The sequence below is a fragment of the Trachurus trachurus genome (genome assembly GCF_905171665.1).
Source record: "Trachurus trachurus genome assembly, chromosome: 16".
Taxonomy (NCBI): domain Eukaryota; kingdom Metazoa; phylum Chordata; class Actinopteri; order Carangiformes; family Carangidae; genus Trachurus; species Trachurus trachurus.
The window spans coordinates 4,706,750-4,723,146 of NC_139902.1; the positions used below are offsets into that span (position 1 = coordinate 4,706,750).

The 16,397-nt window shown below is 41.4% G+C and overlaps 1 protein-coding gene across 2 annotated transcripts in view; it reads left to right on the forward strand.

The window, feature by feature from the left end:
• Positions 1 to 1,577: 1,577 nt before the first annotated feature.
• The window catches only part of dgkb (diacylglycerol kinase, beta), a gene marked incomplete at both ends in the record, with an annotated part of 102,972 nt that continues 88,152 nt past the window's right edge, over positions 1,578 to 16,397 (forward strand). Inside the window, 5 exons of one of the 2 annotated variants that reach the window (XM_083989783.1) lie at positions 1,578 to 1,647; positions 10,313 to 10,389; positions 11,154 to 11,174; positions 11,643 to 11,790; positions 16,028 to 16,171. In XM_083989783.1, the coding sequence (XP_083845909.1) occupies positions 1,578 to 1,647; positions 10,313 to 10,389; positions 11,154 to 11,174; positions 11,643 to 11,790; positions 16,028 to 16,171 (460 nt within the window). The remainder of the gene's footprint in view (positions 1,648 to 10,312; positions 10,390 to 11,153; positions 11,175 to 11,642; positions 11,791 to 16,027; positions 16,172 to 16,397) is intronic. The other variant, XM_083989784.1, reaches the window with a different exon arrangement.

The following is a 16,397-nucleotide window of genomic DNA, read 5'->3' on the forward strand; positions in this document are numbered from 1 at the left end:
ATTTTCCTTAGAATTTGTTTCATTGTTTTATTTTTTTGTAATCGATTTTGGGACATTTTATATCGATTCTGAATCATATTAAATGAGAATTGTGATTCTTATGTGAATCGATTTTTTGGCACATCCCATATACTATATATACTGTACAGTATGTGTGTAAATCAACTTGGCAGCGTAAAACATCAGGTTGACACCTGGCTTCTATGAAATGACATATCAGTGTGATATGATGGAGGTTCCTCCTGAGTCTCAGCTTCATAATACAAACCTGTAAAACCGTGACATGAAATTCATTTTGGTACTCATATGATTGATGCTCTGTGCTTCCCCTTCCCTCCCAAGTGCATGATAAAGACAGCTGCAAACCTACATAAACATAGTGTGTGTTCCATTGGTGGTCTGAATGCTGTCTTAAAAGCTTCAGTTTCTTATTTACAGTACCTCCAATGAAATACTGGATGGTTCAGAAATAAAAGTGCCAGCCTCCAAAAGCCCATTTAGCTTGAACTCTGACATGCTGTCATCATAACAACCAGTGAAGCTGATGCAAGGGTTGTTAGAAAGGCGCTTTTGGATGCTTTGAATGCCCAAATTGGGCTTTTTTCCCCCGCCCGTACAAGGACTCTACCACTTGTTGCAAACATTTCATGATGCTCCACTGTGAGATAAACACAGGAGCTGATGTGTGAGGGAATATTTGAGTTGCTGTTTGTTTTAATTTCATAAACACAACACATTCTTTTTCCTTTTTTTTTTATCAGTCAGAAATATCCCTGTGGATTATCTTGATCTGAAAGTGTTACAGAAGAACATACACTTTAGATGTTCCAATGCCATTTTCTAATGTGATATTGCATGGCTTTGGGGAGCGTTGTGGGTTTATTGTCACTGGAGCCACCTGTGGCTGCTTGTATTAAAAAAGAAAAGAAAAAAAAGAAAAGTAAATAGTATCTGAAATTTTACTTACAGTCATATTAAACGCATGGGCATGGAAATACAGGATATTACCCATCCATTGACATCTGTTATGCTCACTACAATGTGAGATTAACTTTCTTGTCAATTCAAATGTCTCCATCAACATGATGCATTCTGCGCTCGGTCTCATGTTAACGATTAATTCTCCATCCCACACTGCATAACAAATGTCTGAAATGTCAAGTTGTTGCACCAACTTTGATAGAAGAGCCATAAAGGGATATTTTAAATGCTGAGATGACAGCTGCAGAAACAGAGCCAGGCAGGAAAACAGGGAAGTCTCACACAGAGTTGTAGGAATGAAGAGGAATCGGTGTTTCAATACATCACTGTAGTATGTATTGATAAATCTACTTCTGACCTTTTACAATGCAGCAACATGCGTCTGGTTTGGTTGCAGGCTCTCATTTCAAAGCTGGTGCATTTAACCAGTTGTCTTTCTGTTTTTTTGTTTCACTGCCATTAAGTACAAAGAGATGTCTGTGGCTGTTAATGGGGCAGGTGATCTGATGCCTATTGTTGTTTTGTAGTGTGACGCTCCCGCTGCGTGTCGCTGCCCGGGGAATGCTCGACGGACGGAGAGACGAGGCCTGAACACAATGAGCAGCCAGGACAAATGGGTCACACTGACCCCAGCTGAGTTCGCCCTGCTGCAGGAGTACACACAGTGTGAGTAGGAGAGGTACTCTCTATGTCGGATGGTGTGTTTTTTTTTTCTTTTCATTATTGTTGCAAGCTCCTCATCTTCCAAGTGCCATATCTCACCACCATGCAGCCATTAGAGGTGCTAATTCTACTGTCAACACTTGCTGTTAACACCAGAAAACCCATTTAAAAAAAAAAAATCTCCAACCTGTGGTTTATTTCAGGGTCTTTAGATAAGGATTACCATTTTGGCTCTGATAAAACATGACAGACGATGTGAGGATTATGTTGGCATATACTGTATGGCTAATATTTCACGGTATAAATTTTGCTATTGCAAACTTGAGCATTAATTGATGTTTACTGACCAGTCTTGCTGGTGAGCATCAGCCATATTGTTACATGTAGAGTACAAGAAGATATAAAACATCCTTTTAGCTGTGATATAACTTAAGACTAGAGGTAGGCCTATGCGTTTTGGTCACTTCCCACTGGGTCACGCCCCCCTCAGTAGGACTGAGTGGCAAAACCTCCCTCAACATCTACTGGACAAAGTGAAACCGGTGGTAGATAACCAGTGGATTATCTGCTCGAATTAAGGCACAACAGCTCTTCCCCATTTTAGTTATCTTTTTGTTGTTTTGGCCTCTACATGGTTCTCATGTCTGCTTTCAATATTATTCTATATGTCCAGTCAGATTTTGAATGTCTTTCAAGTTTTATCACGTCATTAATTCTAACATGTATGGTAGAAGTCATTTTACCATAATGTCTTCACGTGAATGTGTATTAGAACGCAGGAATGCCACAGCTGGCTCTTTTTTTTTCTGGATGGGTTTGGACTGAGAAATAATGTTAGTGAGTCGTCTGCGTCGGGTCCGAGCTTCAACACCCGTAGGTCGGACAGGTTGGGTTTTCATTTCGGGGGTCATCCCTATGTTCCCCACTTTGTATGGGACCGGGGAACATAGGACCCTTTTTCTAAAAAAAAGGCTCCTATGTTCCCCGCTTTTCCCCCAAAGGACCTGGTGAACATGCAATTTTTGTACCCATACCTGGAAGTTGAGTTGTGACTTTGAGTGAGAAGTGCAATTGTCCCATTGGTTGGGTTTAGGCAATGAAGAAAGGAGTTGGTTAAGTTTAGTAAAAAGACCAGGTAGAGGCTAGACAGGCCAGATACAGTAGATGGAGAGTCCAGATAAGTAGAGAGAGTTCATCGACCGGCAACAGCGGGAACATAGGACCTTTTTTTCAGAAAAAGGGTCCTATGTTCCCCTGTATGTAACGCTGCCACTCGTCTTTCTGATGTGACTTCCCCATGATGTGTGGTCACATGCATACCGTCTGTAGGCTGGATGTTACAATGACTTGGTATCTGAAAGTGATGAGGCCTGCTAACTGGCTAGCTGGTTATCATGCTAATCAACAGAATAAAAGGAGCAAAACAGAATGGTTGCTTCCCAATGGAATTAAGCTTGATGATAAAATTGTGATGCTTGCTCTAGGCCAGTAACAGCTATTAGTGCTATGTTGACTATTAGCAACACGAATGTAGCTTCTTTAATGAAAGAGCAAATAATTATGTGAAATGTGAGGGCATGACAAACCTACAGACAATTATTACCTCAGTCTTCAGTTCCCTCAGTGCTACCGAAGATTTCATCTCTGGCCTAGGCTAATTGTTTAGGTTTTACAGCTTATTTATGATTGCACATCTAAACAGATTGCTTACTGCCCAGCTACTTAGCTACTGGCTAATGAAGAAAGTGCAGCATTAGCAGGCAAATATTTCCCCAAGGATTCATAAGGAAATCAAAAGAAGCTGTAAAAGATGGTGTATAATCATTTAACTTGTTTGCAATGTAGGTTTGCAACAACATCTTTATGAGGTGATATTACTGCTGCTCCTATCTTAACAAGAATATAATTACTGGTTGTTCAATACTTCTGAGTAGGCATCCTGCAAGGAACTGCTCTTATACATTGCCTAAGGGTCTTTCTGCAAGTTATTGCCCAAATAAACATCCTTTATGACAGTGAGATACCACCAACTAGACAATCTTCTTTCTTCCCTTCCTGTGACTGTCACACTTTAACATCCTTAGGTACTTTATTTCTGTCACATTTACAGCCCTGAGAATGACACGGCTAAGGTGTATCTACAGTGTTTCACAGCTCCTGTGGTAGGCTACGACAACTGGTTTAGAGCTGTGTTTAATTATTTTGGTTTCTAAAAAGAACTGCAGGGTGAAACTGGACCAAACAAGTCACATTGATTATGCTAATGATCAAATTATGAATGTGCACAACAGGAGACATTGATCAAGCTACATTTACATCAGAGAATTTGCTTCTGTTGCTCACAACTTTGGTTGCCTTCATTATTATGTGTGGATAAGGATTCACCTGTCTTTATTTGTCAGCAGGATTATACTAAACGTTCTGAGCGGGGCATTGAACCTGGCCCAGCAGAATTGGGCAGAAACCAGAACAGACCCCCTCAGATTTGTAGCCAGATCCTGATTGTATACTATAAATTAATTCTAAATATATATTTTTCTTTCTCTGTAGTCTGGTGTATGTTGTTTGACATTAGTTCTGCGTCATCTGAGTGCCATTCTTGGAAACTTCTAATGACAAACAAAGATATTTTTGAAAGATAAAAGACATCCAGGATTAGCTGTATCTGATTCCTTTTACTGGATTGTCCACCTAAGGTTCTTTTGTCCTCGCACCATTTGTCAAGGCGTTGTTTAATGTAAGCAACTCCTGCTCTCCCAACTCCATCACATTTCGCACATTTCGCACAATGTTGTGCGTTGTTGCTCCAGAAAGCACTCATGACACAAGTTAGACTGAAAGCAGGGGAGAAATACTTGCACAACATCAAAGCTTTTCTAATTTAATCTCCAAAGTGGTCATTTTTAGGTCATGACATCAAGTCAACCAGAGTCTGGAAGTTTCCAGCTTCAAATGTTTGGATGTATTGGTGGTGAGCTTGTTTGTTAACAAGTCACAATCAGGAAATGCGAGAAAAATCTGAGGTTTTGGGGTGAATTCTTCCTCTGTTGCTGAGTTAGCAGCTTGTGCCAAGCTAACACGCAAAGCACATCTTGGACCAGTCTGAAATGAATTATCTAAGCCAGTCCTGGTAAAAAGAAAAAGCAAAACAATGTTCAGCCGTTCCCTAAATGCTCTCTTCTCCTCACCTTGTGTCTGTGTTATGTCTGATGCAGTTTCACGCAGTTCACAAAAGTGTTTTAGCTTGAGGTAAATTTTTCACTTCATCACTTCGGGGCTGCTGGAAAAGTTGGCATGAGTCATGTTTCTGCTTTCATATCTCAGTAATGCTCCTCACACATGGAGACAAATGTGCAATTCACGGTCGAGCCCCTGCCAGACGCACAAACACAAATTCGCCCTGATAGCATCAGACCACGGAGTTAACAATAACAAGAGTGTTCCCGTGTCTGCGCTAAACTGTGGCGCAATTCAATTCACTGTGGTTAATCTCAAACATCCCTCGTTCTAATGATAAAAATTTGACGTCCTAATTGGCGCCGGCTCGTCCCTCTGATGAAGGAAGCTCAAGCTGCTCAAGCATTTAATCTGCGAGCTGCCGTTTGAGCTCTGAATGATTCATTCGTAGAAGAAAAAAAAAAACGACAAATGGCTCCCATGCTCACCAGACTGTGCTCTGGATGCCTGGAGTTTATGTTACGCTCCAGCATGTTGACACATTTCATCATTTGAAACAGTACCAGGGATGGAAAATATGACGATACCTGGCAGGCACTAACCACAGGATGCTGTGTGTGCACCACCCACACATAGCCGAGGACCGGCTGCGGACGCCAGTCACGGTAAATCGTTCGGAGGAAGACGAACGATGAAACCAACCGTGGACAAGAAATGGAGCCATTCATTGTCCAACTCCCTTTTTTTTTTGAAGGAGTGCTTTTTGTGTCAGCTCTTGTTTTTGTGTCAGCTCCCTTTGTACAACAGCATGGTAGATGGATACATGCACACTGTTGAATATTCTTTCAGCTATTTTTAGTGCAAAAAACATGACATCTCGAAGCCTTTTCAGCCATTGTCTCATGTATTTGCTATTCAGAGCACCGAGGATGAGCTTTAATAATTAATGCTCCTCACCCAGGATCTCTTGTAGCCGGGCTTTACTTGGTAATGACATTTCTCCCTTTAATTGCTCTGAGCCTGGTGCCAACATTGTTCCTCACACTCTGAGGGACTCCCCCTGCTCTCTCCTGGCGGATGCTGCGCTTGGAAGAGCCGGTCAGGTCGCGATTGTTGTTGTTTTCGTGTTTTGCAAATATTTGCTTTGTGGGTGGCCAAGCGAGAACATGTTTCAGCGACGTTAGCTCGAGATGAAAATTGTGTGGGAATAAGAAGCAAGAGAGCGGAATGAAACAAACAAAGCTGCAAGAGAGGAAACTCAGGAGTCTTTGTGTGTGTGTGTGTGTGCAGTGTGTGTGCGTGCAGGCATGTGTGCATGCTAGACAGATTTGGATAATCATGTTTCAATGAGCTCTGGGCGACTCTTTGTGCGCTGTGCCGCTACAGGTTATAAAATATCCCATTCTCCGAGCCACAACAATGGGCATCACATCGCCTCACCTTCCCTCGTCCTCATCTCCTCTCCTCATCCCCTCCTCTCCCTTCTTTCTCATTAAAGCGAGCCGCACACACTTTCATAACATTTTAATAGCAAGCGCGCTGAGTCGGGCACCTAAGATCTGACTCACAACAATTAGAGTTTCTCTGTATGTGATATAATTGCTGCTGCTGCTGCGTAGTGTAGAGCAAGTACGGCCTCAGAAAGAAAGAACTTTTACCTTTTGAGGTGATACAAAACAAAATAAAACAAAAATATGTTCAATTATGTTTATGAGCCTAAAAGCATGAAATGAGACTCGGCCCTCTGGTTGCTGAGAGACACACAATGGTTAAATCATTAGCCTGATCGAGAAAGTAAATTGTAATTCAGCGCTGCGCTGCGGTGCTGAATGACAGGCAATGAGTGGATACATAATCACTGCGCTGCTTCGTAATGGTCCTGTGTGGATGGCGTGTTAATAAAGACAGTCAATAACGATGACACACACTCGGTCCGGTGTGAGGCATTTATTTCTAGACAAACGCGTCCCGACAGAATCAAAGATCCAAAGCCATTAGTGCAGGAGGCGACAAAATGTGACAACCGACACAACACTGTTAAAAGGAGCAGATGCAGAATATCAGCAATTATTCTTTAGTTGTTTTTTTTCACATTTATTTTACACAAAGGAGATGTAACAGCGAATACAGGCAGATGGGATTGTGTGAAGTGATTATTTTGGGGGAAATTTGGCTTGATATTTGAAAACAAAAGCTGATTGATTCATTTTTTCTAGAATTTCTGGTACAGTACACCTGTACCAGGTTTCACCATGTTCTACAGGGGAAATCAAACCCACTTTCAGTCCTTACCTGCAGGGTTGAACTCCCAACACACCTGCTGATAACCAATCAGAGACGTGCTGTGCAGTTTTATGGACAACAGCTTTCCCTCAGGATCTCTGGCTGCTCCATCCTGGCAGGTGGGAGCTTTTATTCTGAAAAAAACAAACATTTCTCAGAACAGCTCACAAAACAGACATCTTTTTTTTTTTAATCAAAAGATCCACTTTTCTTTTTCTTGGTCCTGATTAAAAACCTGCAAAGAGATTCAGGGGGTGGGGGAGGAGCCAATATGAGGCAGCGACTTAAACAACCATCTTAATGTAATTTGTGATGAGCAGGGATTAGTTTATACTTAGAGTTGAACCAGACCCTCCAGTGATAAAATGGTGCTTCTAATTAACTTCAGTAACATTAGAACCTGGTATCTGTGGCGCAGCAAATTGATTTAGCAGTAGGGCTCATAAACGCTCTGCAGCATGCAGTAATTATCACAGCAACTCTGTTCAAGTTATTTTTGTCTATGACTGAGAGCTAAAACATCCCCTTCTTCTCCTGAAAGAAGTAGAAAAACAAAATCCACCAGTGCAAGTCACATTATTTCACCTTGTTTTTAACACAAATGACTATGTTTTTGCATTGATTTGACAGCAGTCTTGCGTTTTTATGTCATGAAAAATGAAAAATCACTAATTAGGTTGTTCTTGAAACATACGTTTATGTATTTAACATCACCATAAGATACATTTTATTTTGCCCACAGTGGTGAACCCCGAGATTATTTCCTGACTCAGATGTTTGGCAGAAAAATTGAATTTAAAGGCAACTGTGGTTGTGGTTTCTGTAGAGGCACAATAATAACAAACCTGGCAACTTCCCTGTGATAATAAGGGAAGCATGCAGCTGTGGTTTACCAACAGTAATCTCAGACGGCATCTCCCTACTTTTCAAATTTGGTTTGTGCACAGGTTATATGATGTGTGAAATTATATGTTGAGCTTTAAAGGAAAATTATGCAAGCTTTTTTACCCAGCTTCAGAATAATTGTGATAGTTAAATGACTTGTTGTGGGGAGAATGGAGGCTCTCTGCCTACTACTTATCTCAGTGTCCCAGATCTTTTCTCGCGAGAAACATGGACTGCTTTGTGGCACTACAACACAAATGTAATATTTTGTTTGTTACAGATAAGACTCAGAAATATACACATAACGTTCCCCATAAGTAGACACCGCTCCACGGATTGCCTTCTCAACGGCTTTGTTGAAAACAAATGCACATGGCCTGGTGGGGAGGGAGGGGGGTTAGTGGTGAGTTTTTACTACAGTGTTAAATATTCAGTCTGGAACTGTAGGGGAGCTCCACAGAGAACAAAATGATCAAAATCGGGAAAAGCAACCAGACTTGTATAGTTCCCCTTTAAAGCCCCAGTAGGCTACAGTATGTAACTTATTTGGCTTTTTATTAGCAAAAATCAAACATGTCTTTCATAAATACGTATTTCACTGAAGTGGAATCACACACACATACAAATGAAAGCTTTCTCGTACCTTAGAATGAGTTGTTACAAGTCGTTACAAATACATAAGTGGGCGACGCACCGAACCGAGGCGGCCATGTTGCTTCGCCATTTTTTACGTTGAGTGGCAGGGTGACCGTAGGTAACCACGGAAACTCACCGGAGCTGTCGGCTCGGGGAGAAAGTTTTCCAGGTAGCGCCTGTTAAAACTGTCACCACTGTGTAGTGTGAGGAAGGACGGAGGCACTGGTGTTGCATTCAGGTGCAGTCAGGCAGACGGCCGTCGGCTAACCAACCGGATGTCATTTTACTCCACGAGAGAAAGACGGTAAAACGTGGGTCAGGTAAACAATACGACATCGCCATGACAACATATTGTCACGCCTGTATTGTTTTGCCTCGTGCTGGTGGACCACTTGTTTACATAGACGCTTGTTTATCCTGTTACATGCAGCGTCTGTTGTCTGTCTGACATCTGCCCGATTTCACGTGAATGCAACATCAAGAATACGTTCAGATATGCAACCGCACCACTAGATGGGGGGAATTCCTTCATATTATACCTTTAAAGGTCCAGTGTGTAATAATTGTCAAGGTTCATTGGCAAAATCTGAGGTGGGGTGGGGCGGATGTATGGATAGCGACGGGGGCCCACTGGACCTTTAAAGCAAAGACAGTTAAGAAGCAAGACGCCCCACTTCGAGTCAGTTTCCTCTTTCTGTGTCACGTAGGTTACTACACTACCCAGCAGCAGGTCCTGAGTCTATTGATTCCAATGAGAGAAGTGAAAGTGAGCACAGATTATGGATCGATTTTTTTTTTTTGCCCTATAGTCACAGAAGTAAATATTGGAGTCATTTTTCTTCACAAGCCACCTCTCTTCTGAACATTTTGACACAAAAATGGCAAATTCCAGACAGACAAATCAGGGGAAAATGAACGTTGTTCAAGAAATGTCTCTGTCTCAACAACACACTCTGGCAGGATTTGGCACAGATCTCCTAGGCAACATATACTAACGTTCACGAACGTTGGGGCTTACTAATTATCACAATCCTAAATATGACTGACTGTGTAAATATTTAATCTTATCATAAGAAAATATAAATGTCTCACTTTCCTCTTCTAACAGCTTTTATCCATCCACACAGTCGTTGACAACATGAGGTGGGGGGACGGGTGACCAGGAAGTGTACCATTTTGTATCATTGGTGCAGCTTGTACTGAGCCATCTTGTCATAGTAGAGTATCTTTGTTTAAAGTACGATCCATCCCTTTGCACATTGCTGACTAGCTGTTGATGTAAAGCAGGACTTTATCCTGACTGTTTGCTGTGTTGTGTCTTTGAAAGAGAATTCCCCATCTGTGTGTAATTTTTTGTAAACATGTCCACCTGTTGGTTCAGTTGTTTTTGTAAAAGCATGTGGTTTGTAGCTGCAGTTACAGGGGATTACAGTAGATGTTTAATGAGGACAGGCTAGTTTTCTCACCAATCTGTGGATGCAAGAGAATCATTTGGCATAACAAGATGCATTTGCTGTTAAACTCTCACACACCATTGCTTGCTAAGTAGACAACTGTGAATGAATGTTTAATATCATTACTCACCGGTGAGAGGAAGCCAGAGCTTTGGAACGTAAGCGATCAAACACAACACACAAATAGAGGAGCTAATGTGTCCGTGATGTTTTTTTGTTTTTTTTCTGCTCAGACTCGACGAAGAAGCTGAAGGATGTGCTGCAGGAGTTCCATGGAGACGGAGTGTTGGCTAAATACAACCCAGAGGAGGTATGTTCACTTTTTATGTGATCTCATTCACAACTCACATCTGCATTTAGCTAAAACTAAACCATGGCTTTGGCATGCTTTTTCTCTGCAAAAAAACACAAAATCTGTCATATATAACAATAAATAATTACAACAGCAATTAACCATAAAATGATTCTGAGGTCATAATATTTAGCAAAGCAGTTCTTCCACATATTCTATAACATTTTTGTCACTCGGTTTTGTTCGTGCTTTTTCAAAACAAAATATTTTGGCACATGGCTGAACTGTGGGCTGCCAGTTTTAGTATGAAAAATAATTGGAATACCTAACAGCCTGGCAGCTGAAGTGTTCATCCAGGTATGTCACCAAAATACCAGTATGTCATGGTTCAAGGCTGGAATTTTGACAGTCGCTGGATAAAATTAATGAGGTGTGGAGAAAAAAATAATCTTTTTTTTTTTTTACCAAAAAAGTCCTCGCTGCAGGTGCAACACACACACACACACACACACACACACACACACACACACAGAGAGAGATACACACAAAACTGGGCTGATGTTTTTTTTCTCAAGAACTCCCACAGTTTCCCACATTTCTGAATTCACAATACATGATACATTGATAACTGCCACATGACCGACATGGTAAACCTGCATTTACCATTTACACATCATATTAGTTGTGACTCTTTGGACACTTGGTACATTTTGAATGTGATAACTACACGATGTCTCTGTTTCTGTCTGGTCTGTTTCTTTCCTAAATGCTGCTGTTTGTAGAAGCAGGAAATCCTCACCCAGGTAACAGCTGCCTCCTCCTCCTCCTCCTCCTCCTCTTCCTCCTCCTATTCTTCCTCTTCCTGCTCCTCTCTCTCATTTATTGTTGGTGTGTTTTTGCTGAGTGTAGAGTGTAGAGAAGCTCCCCTCTCACTGTCACTGCGGCAGAGCAATAAAATATTATTTTCACATAGAAAAAAAACAAAAAACGTAAGGAATATCTAGAGGGCATGCAGTGAAATATTACTCACCTGATGTGTCTCAGTCAAACTGGTACTGTAATGAGCATCTTCAGAAGCAAAATGAAAGAAGCTGCAGAAACTCTGAAACTACTTTAAAATAGAGGCTCACCGCCCACAGCCCAAACAACAGGTTAGAAATCTGCACAAAATCTGCAGTGCTTTGCCAACACACTCTCCACATTTAAACTTCTCACCATGACCAACTTTATATTCACATTCACATTCCCTGTTTTGTTTTGTTTTTCCTTAGGAGATTGACTTTGAGGGCTTTAAGGTCTTCATGCAGACTTTCCTGGAGAGCGAACTCCCCGAAGAGTTCTGTCAACACCTCTTCATGTCGTTCAGCAACAAGGGGCCGGAGCCCAGCCCCTCGTGTTCAGACAAACCCAAAGTCTCTGGTGAGTGGAGAAATGGAATCTTTGCTCCAACAAACCCTCACAGCCACGTTGGTATTTTAGTTCTTTTTGCTGACATATGTGTGTGAAACTGGCCACTTATTCACTCCCCGCAAAACATTTCTTCACTGACGGGTTCTTGTCGATTTTTAAGACAAACCACTTTACCGCGTGATTTCCACAAGCGTTTAGAGCTCCACTTTTTATCGCTGTGTTAAAAACACTGCATCATCTCTCTGTTTTGCGCCATCAAACGATCTACAGCCTGCCAAGTGGAGCCCAGTGGAACACAACATAAATTGTAGTGCAGACGCTGCCAACTGTCTTGGCAATAGTCTTGTTTGTTTACAGGATTTATACTAATATCTCATTCTCATGTGGTAATGACTCACTGATATGGAAACGACACTAGTAGCACGTCGTGACTTTGTTGGTTCAGACAGGATCCCCCCCCCCAAAATACCTCTCGTCTAAAGTCTTTAACATGAAACACAGGATCTCCATTTACCTCCTGCACCTTGTCCAGTGTCAGTTTCTGAAGTAGATTCATGCAGCCAGTCTTCATATCACAAGAATTACTGATGAATTCAAGAATAGGACACCAACAAGGCCTGAAGCCCAGATTATCATGTCCCACAGCGACGGGGAAAAGATGCTTAACAAAAGTAAATGGCAGCACTTTATTATGATGCCATGCTATATTATTGTAATTTACTATATGTAAAGTCTTCAAGGTAACCCATGCCAGAACTGTGTATTGGTAGCCCTGGTAGCACATTTTAAGAACAAGGTGTTTTTTTATGCCATTATTAGAATCATTTGTATTGTTAACATGTATAAACAAACTGTAGTTAGGAATAGATGTTGATGCAGTAGTCAAAATGATGAAACAGTCCTTTTTTATTCTTGTTTTGGCCGTAATTTACTGCAGCAGAGGTTGTTCTGCCGTTGAACAGCACCATCAGATGAATGCATATTATAAAATAAAGCGGCGCTCCCCAGCTGCTGTTAGCATTCATTGGCTGGAAATGGAAAACAGTCCTCGTGGGGACTGTGCTGTCGAAAAGCCCATTTACAGTAAAACATGACATCCTTAAAACTGTCACTTTATACATTCACCATTTCAAACATAAAAAAAAACAACTTGTTGTTACCTTTCCTCCTTAAAGCAATACTGGATCAGTTGTATAATAGTGACAAAAGTTACAATTGCAAAGTCAGTGAGGCATTCGGTTAATCATCCAGATTGATGTGGCCATAGCTTAATTATTATATGATATTAGCAAGACATTCATTTTTGCATTTTGATTGATTGATTGATTATTGATTGATTGATTGACTGATTGATTGATTGATTGATTTGGATCCCCATTAGCTATAAAAATCAGATTTGACAGAATTAAAGCAGATTTGACAGTATCCCATACTTACCATAAAATGGTTTAAGAAAAGAAAAGTATCCATTTTATGCAGCTTAAATGAAAAACTCGATTGAACTGAACTTGAACTGATTAAATAAATCAGTTCACCTCTCTGCTTTGTGTATTTAATGCACATTGTTTTTCCACATTTGCCTCAGAGGGTGTGTGCAGCCTACAGTGTAATTAATAACTGATGCAGCCGGATGTATACACTGACTTTATGAATTAATACAGTACAGTCACTCTAGAGGACTGGAGAGGAATAATAGCAGCTTCATTAATGTCCTGTCTGTCTCTGGTTTGATGCAGGGTTTTCATAAGCGTGCTGGCTTGTGCCGTCTAACCACGCTGTTTCTGAAATAGTTTTACTCCATATCATTATCACTGATGAAAGGCCAATCTTTATCATCCATCCATCCACCCGTGCACTTTCCACCGCTCATATGAATCTAAATTACATCCTAGCCATGCCGTCCAACTCTTAAGAGAACTCGAGGTGTGTCTTGGCCAGGTTGGATGTATACATAAAAAGCTTCCAGCACGTTCTGGGCCTGCCAAAGCTCTCCTCCCTGTCGGACATGCTCGGTCTATCTCCACAGGGAGGCTTTCAAGAGGTATCCGAGTCAGACGCCCGAGCCACTTCAACTGGCTTCTATCAAAGTGAAGGGGCGGTTCTCCAAGCTCCTCCTGGACGTCTGAGCTCTCCAAACCTATTGCTACAGGTCGTCCAAGCCACCCTGTGAGGGAAACTCATTTTGGCTTTCGCTTGTATCTGTAATTTCACTTTGGTCATTACCTAAAGCTCATGACCATATGTGAAAGAAAGTAGGCTGCTTCATAAATGGAGAGCTGTGCCTTCAGTCTGGGCTCCCCTCTCTTCCAGGACAGTCCCAGGTACATAACTGCACTGCATCAGGACTTATCTGGTTCTTAACCCTGACTTTGAATGTACTGTACAGTCTTACTAAGGACTTGGTTAAATATAGATATGTATCAGCTTTCAGAAACATTTGAGATCCCTTGTAGCTCCAATGTTGTTGTTGCTTAAAAGTGAGAAAAAGGCGATAACAGCAACTCCATCCCTCCAGGTCTCTGTGTCCCTCTGATACCTAACTACTCTACTCTATACTCTACACTCTGCTCTCTAGAATGTGTAGGCCTAGGCTACTGTGTGCGACAGGGCCTTTAATATAATTGGTCTAAACCTGCTACAATGCACATTTGTGAAAATGCACATGTGGCCTTAGGCATTTAGACTGGCCTTTCCTGATCTGTGAGATCTACACCTGGTAGCCTAATTGTTCAGATGTTATCATTTGTTTAAATAATGCTGAAAAGACACTTGTTCTTTCAGGCTTCGCTTGTCCGTGTTTTTGCTGTTTGTTTTTATTTTGTTGTTGTTGTTGTTGTTGTTCTTGCAAAGAGATCTTGGGTCTCATGAAAGGCACTATACAAATTAAATGTGTTACTATTATTATTGCTATGTGTGTATACAGAGTAAATATACAGCTTTACTGTTTACATTTCATTTTTACATTGTCGTCCGTTTCTGAATCTTTTTATTGTTCTTTATTTACTTCTTCTATACCTATCATATTTTCCTGTGATAACATTTGCTACCGAGGAGAGGCATCCCTCCATTTGGACATTGCGTTTGAGGCCGGGTTGCGTGATTGTGTCACAGCGTCATTGTCATTACTGTCCAATGTCAAAGGTCTCTTCAAATGTAGCCGGTTAGTCATCTTATAAAACCTAAAAACCTCATCATACAAAGATCTTTGTTGCTAGAAAACGGGCGCTGCATAGTTCGTCAGTCACACAAAGGTAGAATTTGTTTGGGTCTTTTTACTTTATATAGCACATTTCATGCGACAAGCGCAAGCTCAATGTGCTTTCACAAAAACAAAACAAAGCACAACATTACATAGCTCGTAAAATACGTATAAAAAACAATAAGAAGAAAATGTTGCAAATTAAAAACAATTAAAACTTGTTAGGATAGAGGGAAATATTGCAAATTAAAAAAAAACAATTAAAAACTAAAAGCTTGTGAAAAAATAAATGTTTTTAGTCTGCTTTTAAAAGAAGATACTGTTGTAGCAGACCTGAGTTCGTGAGGTAGGGAATTCCAAAGAGTAGGACCATAATGACTAAAGGCACCATGAGCTGAGTTTGAGTGTATTCTTGGAATAGTGAGTAGACCTTTACTTGATGATCTCAGGGATCTGTCTGATGTGTACTCAGTGACTCAATGTGATGGAGACATTAACATAAAAAAAAAAAATAAAATAAGAAAAGATGTCATTGCAGAGTCCAGCTCGACCAAGACCGAGTAAAATTGTGGTTGATTCCGAGACGATTGAAAATGTGGTTTCAAGACCGGTCTCGAGACCAGGACCGCTGAGTACTACAACACTACCATATTATTCTATATATAGAAGTATTTGTTTTGAGCAGAGACTGTCTTAGTGTCTGTCACACTGTCACAAGTGTGAAAAACACAATCCTTTACGTAGCAGTGCCGCCCGCTGAAGGCCCTTCATGCGGGCAGAACACTTCACTTGACTTGACTGCTGATGACCAGCCATAACACAGTTATCAGCTGACTGGAGAGAGTGTTAATGACTTAACACCATGTAGTGCTCTTCACCCTGAACCATTAAACCCAGGGAGATAAGGCCCAACCGTCCTGTTATTAATGTTTAATTCGGCTCCAGATGAGAGCAAAGGCTTTGATGGGGCTCAAACTGAACCATCTGCCCGGCCAACCGGACACCACCCGGCACTGATTGATTGATTGACCTTTGCTCTCTCTCCAGGGCTGAAGCTGATCAAAGGCAGCTCGACCCCTCTGAAGACGCCCACGCCCACGCCGCCCCGGCCCCTGGACGCGGTGCAGCTGAAGGACATCGTGTGTTACCTGTCGTTGCTGGAGGGCGGGCGTCCCGAGGACAAGCTGGAGTGTGAGTGTCACCTGACTGTTTAAAGGGACATAGTGTAACTTCTCCTGTTATCCATTCACGAAAATCGATTATTTGGTTCAAAAGTATGTTTTTCATTAATCAGTAATCCCCCCCATCAACAAAGTGAAGGGTTCCTTTCAGCTCTGAATGAGCCGTTCATATCATTCATATCTACATGGAGCGGGTAAGCTCGGTGCTGGCTGACATGTGGTGTCGCCATGTTTTT